General features: G+C 59.5%; 1 protein-coding gene across 1 annotated transcript; it reads left to right on the plus strand.

The window, feature by feature from the left end:
- Positions 1-594: 594 nt before the first annotated feature.
- On the plus strand, positions 595-17,848 carry NPTXR (neuronal pentraxin receptor). Its single transcript, XM_037160556.2, has 5 exons — positions 595-1,335; positions 10,302-10,536; positions 11,524-11,771; positions 13,363-13,542; positions 13,898-17,848. The coding sequence occupies exons 1-5, from the start codon at positions 751-753 to the stop codon at positions 14,120-14,122; spliced, it is 1,473 nt and encodes a 490-aa protein (XP_037016451.2). The 5' UTR covers positions 595-750; the 3' UTR covers positions 14,123-17,848.
- Positions 17,849-19,356: the final 1,508 nt, after the last annotated feature.

Genomic DNA, 19,356 nt, shown 5'->3' on the forward strand with positions numbered 1-19,356 from the left:
GCATTGGCCTCCTTCCTTCCGCTCCCCACGCCCACCCCAGCTGCACCCCATGGTGCGCCCCGTCGGACCCGCTGCAGCCCAAATGCTACACCCACATACACCAGCGGTGTGACCTTGGACTGCGACCTGACCTCGGGGAGCCTCAGTTTCCTCATTTGTATCTTGAGCATGCCCACGGTGAGGCCTCATGGGGACCAGAGTGTAGCTCACTCAGCACAGAGCGTGACTGGGGGGTGGGGGGAGGGAAGCTCCCAGAAAGGTAGCTGTTGGCATTACCAGTTCGGGAGGGGGCAACACTGGAGGGATGGGGTGGGGTCACTAAGAGGTCCTGCCGCTCGGCCTTCGAGTCGCCGCCCTCTGTGACCCGAGCAGAATAAACCTCTCAGTGTCGCCACGTGCCTCTCGCCGCAACCCGGGCGGAGCCCCCGCCTCTGCGCCCGGCGTGGAAGGAGTGCGGGGCTGGACCAGGGCCGGCCCGGGGGAGCCGGCGGGGCGGGGCCGCAGAGCCCGCTCCCCCTCCCCTCCTGCCCGCAGCCTTCTCCTCCTCGCGACGCCCGGGCTCACAACGGTGGCAGCAGCGGCCGCGGCAACATCTCCAGCTCCTGCTCCGGCTCCTCCCGCTCCGGCCCCGCTCCGCCCCGCGCTCCCGGGCCCCGCGCCCCGACTCCGCCGCTGCGCCTGCCGGGGGCCTCGGGAGCCCCCGCCGCCCGCCTCACGCTGAAGTTCCTGGCGGTGCTGCTGGCCGCGGGCATGCTGGCGTTCCTCGGTGCCGTCATCTGCATCATCGCCAGCGTGCCCCTGGCGGCCAGCCGGGCGCGGGCGCTGCCCGGAGGCGCCGACAACGCCTCGGCCGCCTCAGGTGCTGCCGCCGCGTCCCCGGGCCCGCAGCGCAGCCTGAGCGCACTGCACGGCGCCGGCAGCTCGGCGGGGCCCCCGGCGCTGCCGGGGGCGCCTGCGGCCAGCGCACACCCGCTGCCGCCCCTGCCCCTCTTCAGCCGCTTCCTGTGCACGCCGCTGGCGGCCGCCTGCCCGTCGGGGGGCGAGCAGGGGGACGCGGCGCTGGGCGAGCGCGAGGAGCTGCTGCTGCTGCAGAGCACGGCCGACCAGCTGCGCCAGACGGCGCTGCAGCAGGAGGCGCGCATCCGCGCGGACCAGGACACCATCCGCGAGCTCACCGGCAAGCTGGGCCGCTGCGAGAGCGGCCTGCCGCGCGGCCTGCAGGACGCCGGGCCCCGCCGCGACACCATGGCCGACGGGCCCTGGGACTCGCCCGCGCTCATCCTCGAGCTGGAGGACGCCGTGCGGGCCCTCAGGGACCGCATCGACCGCATCGAGGTGAGCGCCACGCCCCGCGCCCCGCGCCGCGTCGTCCGGGGCGGGCCGGGGTGGGAGGGGCCGCTCGAGGCCTTCGTGGGGTCTGGCCACCACCGCCGCGCGGAGGGACTCTGGGGGACCCCCGCGTGTATCTGGTCCGTGGATCTCCCATCTCTGCAAAGGGGACGATGGTTCCCTCCTCGCAGGCGAAAAGGAAGAATCCCGCTGGGCGTGCGGGCCGGAGGCTGGTGCGGAGTCTGAGGTGCGGGAAAGGCTCGCTCGCAGCAGCTTTCCTCCTGGCACCAACGCGAGCCTCGGCTTCGGTGACTGTGAAGTGGGTGTCCCGGCGTCCGTTTGTAGTGAGGACTGACCAAAATGTAGGTGTGTGAAATGTTTGGCACGAATTCGGGTCTCATTGAACGTCCGTGCGTTCCCCTCTTTCAGACCGCGCGGCACGGCAGCACCCGCCCCCACTCACTTCCCGTGGTCAGGGCACGGGATGCGCTGTCCCAGCGACTCAGTCCCTTTTGGCTCCTGCCGGAAAGCCGGGAACAGCGTGTCCCGTAAGCCAAGCGGTGTGCTCCTGGCCGCCTCCCACCCCGTACCGCACCCGGGCAGTAATAGTAACACGACCTGGGTGGGAGCTCAGGTGGCGCCCTCCCAGCCAGGATACCTGGAAGCCGGCGGCTCTGGGTGGGGACTGAGTGGAGAACAGGGTTCCTCCTCCTTCTTCCAGCCACCTTTTCAGACATTCCTGGCTCAAGCTGGAAGTCAGTCACAAGAGGTCTGACCCAGTAGCCTGCTCTTGGTGGTCCTGTGATCCTGGGTCAGTGATTTCTCCTTTGAAGTTCCCAGACCCCCACCTGCCTGTGAGAACCTATTTAGGGTCCCCAAGAGGGAAGCTGGACAGACTGGGAAGAATAGGCATCCGGGAAACACTGACGGCCCCCAGCCATTTACAATTTCCAGACTGCAGGGGAAGGGGTTAACAACCAAATTGGATCTGTGAAAGGAAAGGGAGAGAGAGGCCGCCCCCTTCTGCCTCCCCCCAACCCAAGTGTGGCTGGCAAAGGCAGAGAGGGGACAGAGACTGGAAGGAAGAAAACGTGGGGACCCCAGCCGCACCCCGGGCTCTGTCTGTTAAACCTCTGGCTCAGCAGCACAGGCGACCTGTGGAAGGTTGGCCGAGCCCAGGGTCCAGCGACCCTTCAGAAAGCGGGCGCTGGGGTCAGCTCCCACTGCACAGGGTGCTGTTGCAGACAACCCTCTCGGCTTGGGTCTCCGAGGCCTCCACATCCGAGCCTCAGAGGCAGGAGGAAACCCTGGGGGTCTTGTCCGCCAGGCCAGCACTGCCTTCCCCACTCCAGCTCCGGGGGGTTTCTAGGAGGAGAGCGGAGAGCAGGACATAATAATAATAAACGCTGCAAAGCGGCAGCGAAGGGGAGCCAGTTCCCTCCCTTGTAAAATGGGGACAATAGCAGCACCCACCTCGCCGGTGTGTTAGGAGTGCTAAGTGCCAAGGGCCCAGAGCAGAGCGTGGCAGAGGTGTGCTCAGTCAGTCTGAGTGGTTGCTATTCCTATCACTAAGCTATAACATTACTCATTTTTAATTTTTATGTATTTATTTATCTTTGTCCTCCCCTGAGGACATTTTTTCTTTGCTTTTGAGAGAGAGAGGAACGGAGAGAGGAAAGGAGAAAGAGAAACATTGATGCAAGAGAGAAGCATCGATTGGTTGTCTCTTGTACGTGCCCAGGCTGGGATAGAACCTGCAACCTAAGCATGTGCCCTGCCTGGGAATTGAACCCTCGACCTTTCAGTTATGGGATGATGCTCCAACCAACTGAGCCACACCATCCAGGGCACTAATTTTTTAAATAGCCAAAGATAAATGTGGGAACGACCTCTCCTTTTAGGAATAAATTTTATTAATGTAAGAAAAAAAGATTTGGTTTTCAAAACACTTCCTCTTGCCTGCCCTAGCCCCTGCCCCCACACCCAGATGGCGCCGGTGGGTCTTCCTGTGTCTGGGGCTGGCAGGGCTGGGCTTGCCGCGGCCCCGTTCCCCCAGCACCTGCGCCTTTGGCAAGGTGGGCTCTCCTCCGCGTGGCCTGCCGAGGTCGGGGCTATCCTGGCAGCTGGGCTTTGGCACTGTTTGCCTCTCAGGTTGGGGGAGTTCTGGCTCCGCTACACACGCCCTCCTGCTTTCTGTGTGCAGCATGCACAGAGAGAGAAAGGCAGGGCTGCGTGCCCGCCAGACCTTTCTGAGCCTGGCTGTAGCCGGAGCCAGTCTCTTTAGGGTCTTTGAGAGGAGCTGGGGTCTGGTTCCCAAAAGACATCGGGTCAGACTGGTGGTCCCAGTGGGACTCCATCCACCCATCAGACACTGTCCAGTTCTCTGTTCTCTTCTCATTCAAAATCCTTGGAGGGATGTCCCCACAGGTTCAGGGTCTACCTTCTCTCCACACATCTTTCTCTCACGGTAGCACAGTGACACTGATGAACTGAACAGAACGTGTCAGTCCTGATCTCGATGGACCCCTCTCTGACATCAGACCTGGTTAGTCATTCCCCCTACAAGTCACCAAGCGCCTGGCTCCTGGACACCCCCCACCCCTGGCCTCTCCCCCGCTCTGCTTTCCTGCCCCTCTGGGGTCCTCCTCCTGTAGCACTTGCTCCTCTGCTGGCCCTCCTCTCACTCTCCCCGGGTGAGCTCGGCCACATCCTGAGGCTCCAGCTCCCATCCCTCCGTGGTGCTCCAGACCAGCTGCATCTCCAGCCTAGGTTTCTCTCCTGAGCTCCAGACCAATGGATCCCACTGCTCCCTGAGCCCCGCCCCCTGGGTATCCCACCAGTCCCCTGCTCTCTGCGTGTCCCAGCCTGAAGTCAGGCCCTCGGCCTCTCAGGTGTGCCCTGAGGGGCGATGCCTGGTTCCTCCCCCTTCCACTTGGCCTCAGCTCTCTGTGGACACTTGCACAGCCTCTCACTGGTTTCTCGCCCCCAGGCACACCCTCCCATCCTCACACCCTCCTCCAGGCAGCCCCAGGGATCGTCCTTCAGGCCACTGTGGGCTCCCCTGTGGTGCAGACCCCTCGGCCTGCTTCCAGGCTGCCATTTGGCACCTGGCCCGTCTCCTAGGCCCTTCTTGCCTCTGCCTGGATAACCAACCCCTAGCATATCCATCCTCATCACTTAAGGGCATTCTGAGGCCCCCTCCTCCCAGAGACCCTCCCCGACACACTCTGTCCACTTCCTAGCCTACTCGCACTCCCATAATCCTCAGCACATCCCTGCCCGTCCTCACCTGGCGCGTTTCTGCATCGCCTCGCTCCCCACCCCCAGGGCCGTGACCAAAGGGGGACAAGGTCACGCTGGCCCAGCCTGTCTCTCCAGCCCTCAAGTGGGGGCCATGTCTGAGGGCTTAGGAAAAATTGTCCTCCTTTATATTTTTATTTGTGTTATCATTGCCGTTTGTGTTAGTTGGAAAAAAACCCAAAGTTCTTTTGGAGTGGGAAATCACATTTAATTCCACCCCTTTATTCGTTTTGCCACTCCCTTTCGGTCCTTTGTCCAAATGTAGACACAGTTCCCGAGCCGAGACGTGGTTCATTGCTGGTAGTTAGTTTACTGACCGCTGCACTATCCCAGGTCCGGGGCACGCCCCGCCCCTCGGCCCCTCGGCCCCTCGGGCATCTCTTGTTGATGGAGATGGAGGCTGTTTCTGATTTTTGTTCTCCTCGATGCTCGTTGCAGGATCAGTTTCTTGCAGATAGTTGAGCTTTTTTTCTTTTTAAGTCTGTTGAATTATTTCTTTGGGCCAGACTCCCAGGAGTGGTATTACTGGGTCAGAGGATATTGACTTCCCAGGGCTGTGGCCAAGAACCACTTTCCAGAAGCTCTGGACCTTTCGTGTGGCAACCGGCCATGTACACATATCCCAGTGTCCCATTTTTGGGCTAATTTATCTGTAAAATGAGACTTCAGGATGGGTTTCAGCAGTCATTCTTTGACATAAACCACATCCTTCGCCCAGCCTAGCAAGGTGGTCGTCTTGGAGAGCGAGCTGTAGTCAGGAGCACCTGGTGGCAGTCACAGAAGACCCTGCACTCACAGCACTTATAGCTCCCACCGAACACTTCCTGTGCATCAGACGCCGTACATTCTCACTCAATCCTCATAAAGTCTCCATGAGGGAGGTCCTCGTCTATCCCCTTTCACAGGTGAAAAAACCACGGTTCAGAGAGGTTAAGAAACTGGCCCAGTGTCACACAACAGTGGCATCAGGATTTGACCCTGTCGGTGTCTGGCACCAGAGCACTGTTCTTTGTTACTAACTCTAGACCCATTGGGAGGGACCAGACCTCAACCACCTTCAGGAGAGTAAGAAAGACCGGGGAGGGGCAAGGCTACTGCTGGATAGCGTCCCGAGCCATTTCTGCCTCAGCGAACCCAGAGCCAGAGCCATGAGAGTGAGGGCCGGTCCTCAAAGGCCAGTCCAGCTGGCTAGCAAGGTAATGAGGAGGGTCCCGTGGGAGCCTCACTAACAATAACCGCACCGAGAAGTAACGTTCATTAGGCGCTTACTGCGTATGTATTAGCTGATTCAGTCTTCAGCCCTGTGCAGTAGGGCCAGGGATGTCCGACCTGCAGCCCATCACAACATCGTAAATTTACTTAACACGTTATGAGATTTGTGTGTGTGTGTGTGTGTAATTACATATCGCAATGTATTGAATCTGTGGCCCAAGACAACTCCTCTTCTTCCGGTGTGGCCCAGAGACGCCAAAAGTTTGGACCCCCCTGACTGGGGGGCTGCACACTCACGGATAAGGAAGCGGGGGACTCACAGAGTCTGCAGGAACCAGAGCAGGTGGGCTGGGCGCTCCCGGAACACATTCCAGCTGGAGATGGTCTCAGCGGGAGGAAGGGCAAGTGGCGTGAAGTTGAGATCTTTTTGCTTGCGACTTTAGGCTAAGTGCTGTTCCTCTTTGGGCCTCAATTTTCCTATCTTTAGAATGGATTTTCCTTGCTGTTAGCGCTCTCGCGGATATGGCGAACGTTCCTAAAACCTGCCGGCCTTTCTGTAAGGCCGAACCCCAAATCCATCCTGCGCCCGAAGCTCCCACGATTCTGCCGGTCACTGCAGACCAGCTTTGCCGTGTTTGAGCTTCCTTCAGATGGACTCAGACCGCTACACCCCTTGTGTCTGGCGTTTCCATTGCGTCCGACACTCTGTCGGGCGAGCGCCCCGGGGCTCTGCTGTTTCCAGCGCCGCGTGAAGGTGCGGATGCACCGTCGCTGACTTACCCGCCCCTCCTACAGGTGGGCACGTGGGTTGTGTCTGGTTTGGGGTTAGAACAAGTAAAGCTGCCGTGAAGGTCCCGGTGGGGGATTTTGGTGGCTGTGGGCCCTCCTTTCTCCCGGCTGCGTCCCCAGGAGTGGGATGACGCCTCGGCCCCGGGAGAGGCACGGATTCAGCGTTAGGAGGCGCTGCCAAACACTGCCCCGCCCAGGTGGCAGCGAGTGTGCACACACCCACCCGCCTGCGTGGGGATCTCGCCAGTGCTGGTGTGGTCATTTAAAAAGCCTTCCTCGTTCTGGTGGGTGTGCAGCGCACACATGGTGCTTTCCATTAGTATTTCTCTGATGACTCATGAAATCGAGCATCCTTTCCCTGTTCTTTGGCCATTGTACGAAGTCCCTGCCTGTGGGAGGCGGCGCAGGTCAGCAGCGGGCTGTCCTCAGGGAGTGAGAGGAAAGTGGGGTTTCCCCGGGGCAGACTTGGGGGCATGACCCCCACCGAATCCTGGGGGAGGGGTTGCAACAACCAACCCAAAGTGGAAGCACTTACGTACGTAGCCCTCAGACACGCCTCATTGGACTCAGGGGAAACTAAGGTTCAGAGAGGCAGAGTGACTTGCTCAAGGCCACACAGCACAGCAGAAGCTGAGCAAAGACCACGGCCAGGACCATCTGTTAAAATGGGCCGAGGGGAGGGGCCTCTGCCTTTGCTGCAGATTTTCCACCAGGGCCCAGAAGGTGTGTGGGCAGGCAGGGCCTTCTCAACGCACTGGCTTGTCGGGAGTACTTGGAGGGAGCGGCGAGGGTCCCTGCGGCTGAGGTGTCCTGTCACTTCCTCCGGGGCCCCCGAGCCGCCTCACTCCCAGCCCCAGACGCCCACCCACAGGAGAGGGTCACCGCTGTCCTGCATTTGCGTTTACCTGTCCAGGCATTTCCTCGTGCTTTTACAAACACGTGACCTGGTTTCGAATCTCTACAACTTGATTTTAGTGGTATCTAACTGATCTATAACTTGCTTTTTTCCTCAATGTAATGATTAAACAAAAAGATTTATGATTGGAGATGGAGAAGCATCGGTCCCTTCTAGAGATATCTGAGTATATATTATTAGTGATAATTACTGCTGTTTACCTAGCACTCCATGGGCCGCCTCTGTCTTGGGGCATTACATCTACTAATTCATTTAATTATCACTACAATGCTATGAGATATTATTATTATTACTGATGGGGAAACTGAGGCACGGCAGCTTTTCATGACAAAGTCCTGGGCTGGTGGAGCCAGGGTGCCTGCCTGGGCAGACTCACAGAGGACGTGAGGGACGGCGGGATGGGGGAGGCGGAGACCTGACTCTAGGAGCTGGGCCCGTGCTGTCCCGGGCAGGGGGGCGCCGTGCAGAGGGTAGGACCCCAAAGCCAGCACCGCCCCTCTGCTCCCTGAAGGAAAGGAGCAGTCCCCACCTGGGGACAAGGTGGCTGCGTTCTCCCCACTCCTCCAGCCTCTGAGCCGCCCTGCGTGGGCAGGTCCTTCCTGTCCGGTCCCTCTGCAAAGCTGCCCCAAATCATCCTCTGACACAGACCGCCAGACCCTCCCCACCCGCTCGTGGCCATCAGAACCTCTTCTGCGGACTCTGGAGGCAGAGCAGCCAGCACAGTGCCCCCTTGGCAGACCAGCAAACTGATGGCCAGGGAGAAGGGAGAGAGGCTCTGGAATCTGAAGGGCCTGGGCTGGGGTCCCGGCTTTGTCACTTCACAGCTATGGGAGCTTCAGCAGGTGTCTTCACGTCCCTGAGCCTCGGTTCCCTCAGCTGGAAAGTGGGCTTCATTCCTCCCGGTTGCTGGGGGCACTAGGAGGTGTCTGCGCAGTGCTTCCTCACTGCGGGGCTGGCCCACCGTGCGCGGCCATGAGGACAGCCTCTGCCACACTCCTATTGGGTACTGACGGCCCGGCACATTGGCTCTGAGCCGAACAAAAACCCTGGGCTCTGCGACCAGACTCCAAACACTTACAGCACGTCCTGCCCTTGGCCCCCAGCACGACACCCAGTGGGTTCTGAGCCCCCACTTTCCTGCCTCATCAGGACCTGAGTGGGGCTGAGGGCTTCATCCTCTCCCCCACCATCTTGGGCTAGGGGCCCACTTGGCATCAGGCCAGGAGCCCACACGGCACAGCCCGCACCCGCAACAGATGGGAAACTGAGAGGGGGCTGTCATGTTCCTCTGATTCAGACGCCGGGGTGGGGAGGGGGCCACACACGATCCGGGGAGCCCACCTCCTCCCCAGCCTTCCTGTTGGCGGCAGAGCTGGTGGCTCTGACAAAAGAACAGCTTGCGCACCCACCTCCGTCGCCTGCACGGTTTCTCCCTGCAGCGGCGTCTGTGTGAACAGCGCCCACGTCCTGTCCCCTCCTGGCAGGTCCGGCTCCCTCCGCGGGGGGAGGACGCTGTGCTAGAGAAGGCTTTGGCTCGAGAGGCGTCGGCTTTGCCCAGCCCCAGCGTAGAAAATTCAGAAGGGTCTGCCTCAGTCTCCTCATCTGCAAAACGGGACACTGAGAGTACCAACAAAACCGAATGAGGGGTCTGAGGGTTCGTGAGCAAATACGTGTCGAGCGCCAAGGATGGGCCTGGCACACTCATTCCGAGGCGTGCCCCTCACAGCGAGCGTGGCACAGTGGAAGGAGGGAAGCTGAGGACCCCCAGCCGCGGCCCTTCAGCACTGAGCAGGAGTGCACTTCACGGGCCCGTGCCTCGGGCCCAGGCTTCCTGGCAGTCCGGCCACGGGGAGCGCAGTGTGTGGCTGGCCCTGTCCCTCTGTGGGCCGTCTGGGGTCAAGGGAAGGTTCCGGAGGCAGCAGCTGCCTGTCAGCCGATGCGTTACAGTTCACGTTCTGCTGTTACAGCGCTGGAGGGCCTTTACTTCTGAACGTGTACCCTGGGGGTGGGCGGAGCGGGGCCAGCGGTCCCTTCTTACAGGAGGGGAAGCTGCGGCATCGGGTTGAGTCAGCACGAGAGTCTGGATTCCTAGAACCCTGGGGAGAGGGAAGGAGCCTTCGGGACAGTGAAGGTCAGTATAGCGAGGGTCAAGGTGAGCCCACCCACCCCCATCTCGGGGTGGCGTGGCAGGACGGAGTGTTGGTCCCTGCAGCACCGCCTTCCCAGACAGCGATTGTGATAACCAAGCTGTGGTCTTTGGCATTTACTGCCAAGTCACCCCCCCCCAAACCTCAATAGGTACAGTTGCCTGTGCTGCATGCGAGCAGCCCAGAGTTTAGAGAGGTGGAGACATTTGCTCAGGGTCACACAGCAGATTGGCTCTCCAGCTGGATTTGAACCCTGAGCTGTCTGACTCCAGAATCCGTGATCTTACCCACACGCCACCCTGGATGGCAGGACTGGAGCGCTATCCCAGAAGCCCGTGGGTCTTCCTGGTACCCAAACAGAGCCCTGCCCTGTTGCAGAAAGGCTTGGCAAGTGAATGAGGGGAGACTAACACAGCCAGTGCACACCCTTCCGGTCATGGGGCATCAGCTGTGGCTGTGAACTGCGACTGCATGTTAGAGCCCATGCATATAGGGAAGCTGAGGCTCACCGAGGGTCAGTCAGCAGAGGTGGGGGGGTCTCCGAGCCCTGTGTCCCTTCCCTGCCTCCCTCTGAGTGGCCTTACATGCCCTGTTCTCTACCTCTTAAGCAGCAGGAGCTCCCAGCCCACGTGAACTTCTCAGCTGCCCCTGCCCCTGCCTCTGCGCCCGCGGTGCCCACCGCCCTGCACTCCAAGATGGATGAACTGGAGGGGCAGCTGCTGGCCAAGGTGCTGGCCCTGGAGAAGGAGCGCGTGGCCCTCGGTCACAGCAGCCACCGGCAGCGGCAGGAGGTGGAGAAGGAGCTGGACTCCCTGCATGACCGCATCGCTGAACTGGAACACGGTGGGTCCTGGGCCCCGCAGGGGGCAGAGCAGGCCAGGCCTGGGTCCTCGAGGTGGCAGACTCACTGGAGAAGCGTTTTCTTGTTCTCCGGAGGCTAAAGATAGGCCAGTGGGGAGGAGGCTGTGAAACACGAGAGGGCGGGTGTAATTGGTGGCTATATTATCATCATTATTCTTATTTTCTAACACGTCGTGTATCGGGAGTGGGCTGAGGAGTTGACACATCAGGTGGCTTACTCCTCCCAAACCACTGGGGATGGTACTGCTGTGTCTCCACTTCACAGACGAGGAACTGAGGTTCAGAGGGGTCAAGTGACCTACCCACGGTCACACAGCCAGTAAGGAGTGGGTCTAGCTTTCAGACCAGGTCTGACTCCAAAGTCCGTACATTTAACCACTCCACAAAAGAGCACCTTCAATGAATCAGAAACCTGTCGTTTAACACCTGGGCCTGGCACCTGCCAAGGGGTCAGGAACACATGAGGTAATATCCAGTGAACGGCCGTGACCAACAGGAGACCGAGTTCCTGGTTCCCCAGCTGTCATGGACTTGCTCTGTGACTTTGGGTGTTTGCTTCCTTTCCCCAGGCCTCATTTTCCTCCTCTGAGAAGTGCAGCTTTAGGGCTCATGAGCCCTCAGGGACTTTTCATCTTTGAAACCTTGTGAGGATCACCCTTAAGAGGCTTATTGACAAGATGGGGTTCCAGGGAAAATCATGAGCAATTGGCTGGGACCAATTTAGATATCAGACAGGAGTTCTGGAGAAAGAAATCCAGGAGGCTTCCTGGAGGAGGGAGGCCTCAAGCTCGTCTGAAAGCAGAGGTGAAGAGTGAATTTTGGAGTGACGGATCTGCAGCAGGGGCACAGCTGAAGGGAGGTATAGCAGGTCTAGGGACTAGTAGCCCCCATTCTGAAGTATGCCCTGCCCACCCGCCCTCACCAGTGTCCACTGACACCCCCTGGTTCCACTTTGCCTGCCCCTTTCAGGGTCCTCCATCTATAGCCCCCCTGATGCCTTCAAGATCAGCATCCCCATTCGCAACAACTACATGTACGCCCGAGTGCGGAAGGCACTGCCCGAGCTGTACGCCTTCACCGTCTGCATGTGGCTGCGGTCCAGGTCAGGGGGCACTGGCCAGGGCACCCCCTTCTCCTACTCGGTGCCGGGGCAGGCCAATGAGATTGTGCTGCTGGAGTCGGGCCACGACCCCATGGAGCTGCTGATCAATGACAAGGTCAGTGGGGGTGGGCAGAGCTGGAGAGATGGGGGCCAGGGGTCACCCTTCCAGGAACACCACCCTGTGCTGGGCCCCATGTGTGTGGGCCCTTTACGTTCTCCTGCCCACACACCATGCCAGGCTGGGGTCTGGAAACAGTGACAGGCCAGATCTGGGGCTGGCTGAAGAGGGACTTGTGTCCATGAGAGGCTGTAAGTGTGGCATTCCGCTTACAGGGGAGGCATGTGAAGCTCACAGAAATTCTGTGACTTCCCCAAGGACCTACCTATGGAGAGGCACTTCCCAGAACCCACTGAAATCCTGCTTAGCAGGAGGTGCCTCTTCTGGGTGCCCCAGAAGAGGAGGAAGGAGGTGGGCCCAGCGGGCAGTGACTTTTTTCTGCGACCCAGTCGGTCCTGAGAAGACCTGGGAAGGTGGACTGCATCTAGATCCCACTAACCCTGTTCCCCTGCCACACTCCCGGGCTGCCGCCCTGAGCCCCGCCCACAGTCAGCCCTCAGTTCTGAGCAGAAATTCAGCACCCTGGACAGGACACAGCGAACCCATCCCAGGAACCTCTGGAGTCCCAGCGCCAACCTCCAAGGCTACTGGCAGTTCCCCTTGTATTCCAGCCTCTAAGCGTTTGCTCCCGCTGTGCTCCCCACGTGGTTTGCCTTGCAGCGGACGGTCAGAGTCCATTGCCATCCAGATGTGCTTAGTCTCCATGTCTCCTGTTTCCACAGCCCCGCCTTCCTCTGGACCTTTATTGCCTCTGCACATCCTGCATGGCCCCCGTGTTATTTTGTCCCTGAAGCCCTTCCCTCCTGTACAGACTCAGCTCATTTGCAGCTAGGACCAGATTCATATCCCCAGTGTCCAGAACTAGACCTGACATCAAGTAGGCTTCAGAGAATGTTACATTATATCGTGATCTCAGAGAGCAGGAGACAAAAGAGCCCTTTGGGAGCTCCAAATTCACAGGCAGCAAGTGCCCTTCATCTGACTGGCAAACGCTAACCAGTCAGCAGCAGCTTCGGAAGATTCTAAGGCTGAGTCTGAGCTCATGATTGATTAGCCATGTCTGCCTTGGGTAGCTGAGGCAGAGGTGACTGCACGTTTGCCATCCCTTGCCTGACCTCCTCACTTTACGGATGAGGAAGCCGAGGCCAGGGAGGAAAGTGCAGCCTCCCCTGCTCCCACAGGGGGTCAGTTGGCAGAGCCAGGGCCGGCCTGAGTCCAAGGCAAGCTCTACCACTGCCCGTACTTCTTGAGCCAGCTGTGTGCCAGGCACCATGTGAGATGTTCGGGGGGAGATAGGCTTAGAGACACAGCACCCGCCCCACGTGATCTGGCCAGCCTGTTAGTGACGAAACTACCTGGAGACAAAGAGAACCAAACCTTCACTGACTAGTCCCTTGTGATCTGATTGAAGCTGCCTGGTCAGGTCGGGCAAAGAGGAGAGAGTGGCGGGGAAAGGCTCTGGGCTGGGAGGAAGGGGAGGGCCCAGCCTCGAGTCGGTCCCTGGAAGGAAGGACATGGTCCCCTCACCCCGGTGCTCCAGCCTCGGGCCTTGTGACCTCTGATCTGGAGCTGCGGAATCTGTGTCCAGGTGGCCCAGCTGCCCCTGAGCCTGAGGGACAATGGCTGGCACCACATCTGCATCGCCTGGACCACGAGGGACGGCCTGTGGTCTGCCTACCAGGACGGGGAGCTGCGGGGCTCCGGTGAGAACCTGGCTGCCTGGCACCCCATCAAGCCTCATGGGATCCTTATTCTGGGCCAAGAGCAGGTATGGCTCAGGGGTATCGGGGCCTGAGCCCCAAGTGGATGTCCCACCCCACCCAGGGCCCCTGAGGAGGAAGGGCTAGGTGGAGGGTCCCTGAAGGTGCAGCAGTGATCACTCATTCTGACCCAGCCATGCTACAGATGGTGGGGCAGACCGGGACACTGGCAGGGCAGAGACACGCCCAAGGGGCTAGAGCCTTAGGGGTGGGGCTACAGCTGTGGGGGCGGGGCTAGAACCGCGGGGGCGGGGCCTCAGCTAGATATGGGGGTTGGGGAGCCCTGACCCCGAGTCTTCCTGTCTATCTGTTCTGCTCTTTCACCCCATGTCTCTCTCCTTTTTCTCTGCTCTCTTCATCCAGGATACCCTGGGAGGCCGGTTTGATGCCACCCAGGCCTTTGTGGGTGACATTGCTCAGTTTAACCTGTGGGACCACGCCCTGACACCTGCCCAGGTCCTGGGCATTGCCAACTGCACTGCGCCACTGCTGGGCAATGTCCTACCCTGGGGAGACAAGCTGGTGGAGGCTTTTGGGGGTGCAACGAAGGCCGCCTTTGATGTCTGCAAGGGGAGGGCGAAGGCATGAGGGGCCACCTCCTCCAGGGCCCCTCCCTTGACTGCCAAACTGGGGACCTTACAGGAGGGGGGTGCCTTCCCTCTCAGCCTATCCACACACTGGCCTCCCCTCCTGCTCCACTCCTGGCCATGCCTCTCGTTTCCCAGCCCCCCCTGCCCACGGCTCCAGAATGCCCTTCCCCTGTGATGGCTGTGATCCCGCCTGGATGGGGACAAACAGCTCAAGTCAATAGGCCAAGCCCGGGCTGGGGAGCAGTGCCCGTGGGTCCGCCCACCGTCCTGGCATTACGCCCCAGCCATCCCCTGACCCCGCCACGCTCCATCAACCACATCCGATTCCACCGATGCCAACAGCATCTCCATGGGGCTGTGTATGAGGGAGCAGCCACTATCTCAGTGGCAGGGAGGCCGTCCACCCCTGTCCCCATGTACCTTCCTCTTCAGGGCCACAGCAGGCTGTAGAGCGTCCCTCCAGCAGAGGAGGGGATGACAGGGACATGGGAGACTCAGACTCATCCCTCCTCCATCTTCCCACCAGCTGACAGTCAAGGGTAGTGGGGTCTTAGTGGACCCTCTCCCCCACAGCTCCCACCCGCACCCCCATCTCTCTCTTCCTCCTCTTTCCTCGTTTCTTTGTGTACAGCGGGTTGAATGTTGGTTCCATGCCCGTCCCAACCCCACCTCAGTTTCCAGGACATTTCTTCCCGAGCTCTAGCCTGGAGGGTTAGGGACCAAGACCCCCACACAGCTGTGTCCACTGCTGGCATGGTCACTTCTTCCCCTCTGTGGCCGGGACAGGGCCTGGGCCACTCCAGCCTGAGCTGGAAGCAGCATGAGGCAGAGGCTCTGTGCCCCAGGGGACCCACGCCCCCTCAGCGTGGCCCTGCAGCCTCCAAGGAAGGAAGGAGCTGAGTGAGCAGGGAGAAGCATGGAGGGGCGTGCAGTGCTGTATGGGAGGGAGCAGCCCTGGTCCAGCCAGCTCTGCTGTGTGGCCTTCTCCAAGTCCCTGCCCTCTCTGGGCTAGCCTGCCTTCCTCTGAGAAGACATGAGATAGTCTGTGATTTCAGGTGGATAAGGTAGAGCAAACCTGACAACTTCCCTGGTGACCAAAAGGCATCACAAGGGCAGGACCTGGGACTGGGTAGCACGTAGGGTCTGGCTAGGCAAGGGTCAGGGTCAGCAGCTGGCTCCAGAGGGTTAGAGGAGAGGGCTGGGAGCAAGGCAGACCAACCTCACATGCAGATTATAAAAAGCAGCTCTTCTGGGTACGCCCCCCCACAGCCTGGCACTGTTGCCTGAGTGTGTCTCAGTGGGCCAGTGGCTACCCATCCCTACCCTTGAGTCCTCACCAGCTTCCCCAAGAGAGTAGAAGAATGTCAGAGCTGAGAATGCCAGTCCGGTCCCTACTTGTGCAGATAGGGAAGAGCTCAGAGAGGGCAAGTGACTTGCACAGGATCACCCAGCACCACGGGGCAGAGCCAGGACTAGGACCCAGTGCTCTGGCTCCCTCTTCAGTGCTCTTCCCCCCGCACCATTCTGCCTGCCCCCAGGGGTCTGAGTGTGGCCCACACCTGGTGGGTGGGCATTGGAGAGATCAGAACGCTTTCAGAAATGACCACTGGAACATCGCCCTTTATGAAATACATCTTGGCATCCCTTCCCCCCTGGGAGGCATGGTCCCGGGCACCCTGGCAGGAATGGAGAGCTGAGAACACAGGGGCCCCTTTGCTGCCAGCCACTGACCCGGTCTGTGCAGCGACAAGCTCCCTGACTCGGTGGGCGCGAGTGCATTTTGCCCCGTTTTGTTCCCTGCCTCTGCACCCCACTGCCACCCAGCCTGAGGCCAGTGTAAGGGCTGGGGCACTGGAGGCTTTACCGAGACTGTGGCCTCCGGCCCCCGGATCCTTGCTTCCGTTTCAAGAGCACAAGCAGACCTTTCAGCACCTCGGGCCCAACTCCCTTCAGAAGGACGTAGGAGAATGGGCCATGGCGCCTCAGCCAGAACCTGCTGAGATCTTGGTTGCCTGGTAACAGCCAATGACATCAGCTCTCGTGCTGGGTCAAGTGTCTCACAGTGACATCCCCTGTTGCTGGGGTGATGGCGGTATTTGGAACTTAGATTTCAGGGACACTGGATGCTGGGCTTTGTCGGGTCTCTCTTTTTGTTTTTAAGGAAGCAGCTTTTGTGGAGGGTGTGGGGGCAAGACAGGGTCTTAGGATAGAGGTGGCGGAGCGTGGGTGATCACTTGAGCCCACCCAGAAAATGCCCCAAGTCCTTTATGCTCTGTCACAGTCATGATGAGACACTTGATGCACCTGGTCAGCCCTCCGGAAGGAGCAGGAGCAAACTGAAGGTGTCGGGGTGTGGGCTCTGAGTCCGGGCCGTGGTGAGTGGCCTGGGTGCCCATTTCTGTCCCAGAAAACTGAAAGCTCCATAGGCCCGGCCCCTTCATACAGGGCCGCGGGCCTGCTGTTTGGGCTCCAGCTTCGATCTTCAGCTGCTCCTGTCGCACAGCGATGCTGGTGCTGTTTGTTACGTCCTTTGTAAGTGTCAGGCGCTATGCTGAGCACCTGGCGGGCACTGTCTCGTCCATTCTCCCGGTGCTGGGACTGTTCTTAGCCCCATCGCACACGTGAGGAAGCAGGAGCACAGAGAGGTTAAGTAACCTGCCCGGTGTCCATCAGCCAGCCCAGAGTTCAGACTAAAAGCAGGTTACTTCAAGAGCCCACCCTCAGCCCAAGGGGATAGTCACCCCACACCCTGGAGTGGGATTCGGGCATCATTGCTCTTGGTGGGTTTTGGCCTGAAGGGATGCGCCTGACCCTCTTCACCGCCCCTGAGAGTTTGTGGTGGAGGAACAGAGGCCCCAGGGCCAGGGTCCCATGGGGGGGGGGCTTTGGGAGGGGTCTCAGTCCCTTTAGGGAACTCTTCCCTCTGCAGTGCCCCCCACCCCTGATCCACCAACGGGAGATTCCGGGAGAGCTAAAAGGTGACCGGTCTGAGAGCCCCCGCAGGGGAGGGGAGGAAGCGTCTCTCAGACCCGGGCCTCGGGCCAGGCCCGCTCCAGGTGCTCCACAGCTGTTACCTGCCAGCCTTCCCCGCCTCTGTGGCATGTCATGCCCCTGGTCAACCTCCCAAGGGGACAGACCACCTTGCCACAATTGTGCGAGATCTTGGTCCACAGATTTGGACAGAAGGGTTCTTAGAGGGGGTTGAAGCCCTCACCTTACTCGTGAGGACAGTGGGACCACCCAGCCGGGACCCCGGGAGCCCCGAACGCAGCTTTCTGACTCTACATTAAGTGCTGTCTCCACAACACGTGGCCCCCTCTCTCCAGAACTGCCCCCCCTTTTCTGTTTCCATGAACCCTCGCCCTGAACAAACTAGGGAAGGGGCCCCCTCCCAGACATGGGATCATTTTCTTTACCTCCTTTGTCCCAGCTGCCAGCTACCCCAAGCCCTCCCTCCCCCCTGACCCCTGACCTCTGACCCTGATGCGTGGAGAAGAGGCACGCGTGGGCCCAGGCTGAGCAGTGAGCGAGCATGCCGAGCTGATGGACACTGTGAAGTTAGTGCACCCTACCGGTGACCCGCCCCCTGCTGTCCTCCCGGCCCAGTTTTGTACATAAAGTGACATGAGATGCAATGTGTGTGTGTGCGTGTGTGTGTGTGTGTGTGTGTGATACATCATGGATTTTTGTTACTTTTATGTTTTTGTAAATTTGAATGTTTAAAATAAACACGATGTTTAACTCCGAGGCTCTTCTCGCCAGGCTGGGGCCCCCCTGGGAGGGGGCAACGCAGGGCAGGAAGGAGGCAGCTACTTGGGGCAGGGCCGTGGGCAGAGACAGGAGGTGCCGCCTTGGTACCTCACGAACCCCACCTGCCCCCCACAACCTGGCAGGTTCTGCCAGGACCCAGGTGCAGACGTCCCCGCTCCCCAGGATTTATGCAGCAAGAATGTAAAGAACACAAGTCCCACGTGGAATGTGTCCCAGTTCTGATAACTGGCCTCCTTCCTAATGCCCCGTCCCACCTCGTGCCCCAGTTCTGGGGACAGGTCCCGGACTTGTTCCCTGAGACCCGATCTGCCGGGGTCACTCGCCAGACCCCCCGGAGTGGTGCCTCCCCTGGAATCCTGGGCAGGTGGGGGAGGGGAAAGGAAGTCGGCCCTGGGGTACAAGGTCAGTCCAGAAGGTATCCAGCCATGTATAGAGAAACAGAGACGTTTACTGAAGGAGATATGAGATACAAGAAACACCGAACGCAATGACACCTCAGTCCCCTTCAAAGTAGGCACCTTGGGACCTCCTCACGCAGTTCTCCCATCAACTGCCTGGTTGTGTTTTCCTGAATCTCATTGACAGTCTGAAATCTCTTCCTTTTCAAAGGTGATTTTAGTTTTGGGAAAAGCCAGAAGTCACAGGGGGCCAAATCTGGTCTGTAGGGGGCTGAGTCACCTGGGTGATCTGATGTTTCGCCAAAAAACTCGGCACAAGACACGATGCACGAGCGAGCATGTTGTTGTGCTGAAGCTGCCAATCACCAGGCGCCTGTAGCAGCGGCCTCCTGAGTCATCCGAACAGTTTCCACGGAGTGATGTTCAAGCTTAATGCAAGGTCTGATGCAGATTCATTGCTCTGCTAGCTCAGTCATTTTTAATGTGACGGCCACACAGTGCACATGCTCACTCAAGGGCGTCTACCATCCCCACTGACTGGCACAGTGAAGTCTTCATGGCGCACCCATGAGCATTCCAGTCCTCTCTCCTTGGCTGCCAGGTTACATTCATGTCACGCAAACCATTCTCGTTATATTAACAATGGCTGGACTTTCTCCAGAAAGACCTCGTATTTCAACCCTTTCCCTCCCTGTGGTCTACCTGGACACCTCTGACTCACTGGCCTCTAAACTGGACTCTCTGACAGCCCCCTGTCCACCCCCCAGCACCACCCATCCCTGGGGGGCCTCCATCAAGTCCCCAGCCCTCCCCGTCCACACCATCTGAGGGACACAGCCTCCACCCTCCTGCTCCATCACAGTGGCACTGGACCTTGCCCTCGGCTGGCCCCTGGGAACTGCCAGGGGGCCAGTCAGCAGTCAAGGGGACACACCAGCAAGACGAGCCTTCCCAGACTTTTCCAAAGCTCCCCAACTTTCAGCAAGAGTGAATTCACCCCACGACGACCAGCGGAAATGCTGGAAGCGCACTTCAAACCGGGCAACCGTGTTGAGTTATGTGA

The sequence above is a fragment of the Artibeus jamaicensis genome, unplaced genomic scaffold, assembly GCF_021234435.1.
Source record: "Artibeus jamaicensis isolate MK-2021 breed Jamaican fruit bat unplaced genomic scaffold, CSHL_Jam_final contig_233, whole genome shotgun sequence".
Classification (NCBI taxonomy): Eukaryota; Metazoa; Chordata; class Mammalia; order Chiroptera; family Phyllostomidae; genus Artibeus; species Artibeus jamaicensis.

What these genes read in the sequence shown, in the direction of transcription:
- NPTXR (XM_037160556.2), top strand. Translation starts at nt 751, where the DNA reads ATGCTGGCGTTCCTCGGTGCCGTCATCTGCATCATCGCCAGCGTGCCC. An exon ending in ACCGCATCGACCGCATCGAG is followed by an intron (nt 1,336 to 10,301) that starts GTGAGCGCCACG and finishes CTACCTCTTAAG; the next exon opens with CAGCAGGAGCTCCCAGCCCA. An exon ending in TTATTCTGGGCCAAGAGCAG is followed by an intron (nt 13,543 to 13,897) that starts GTATGGCTCAGG and finishes CTCTTCATCCAG; the next exon opens with GATACCCTGGGAGGCCGGTT.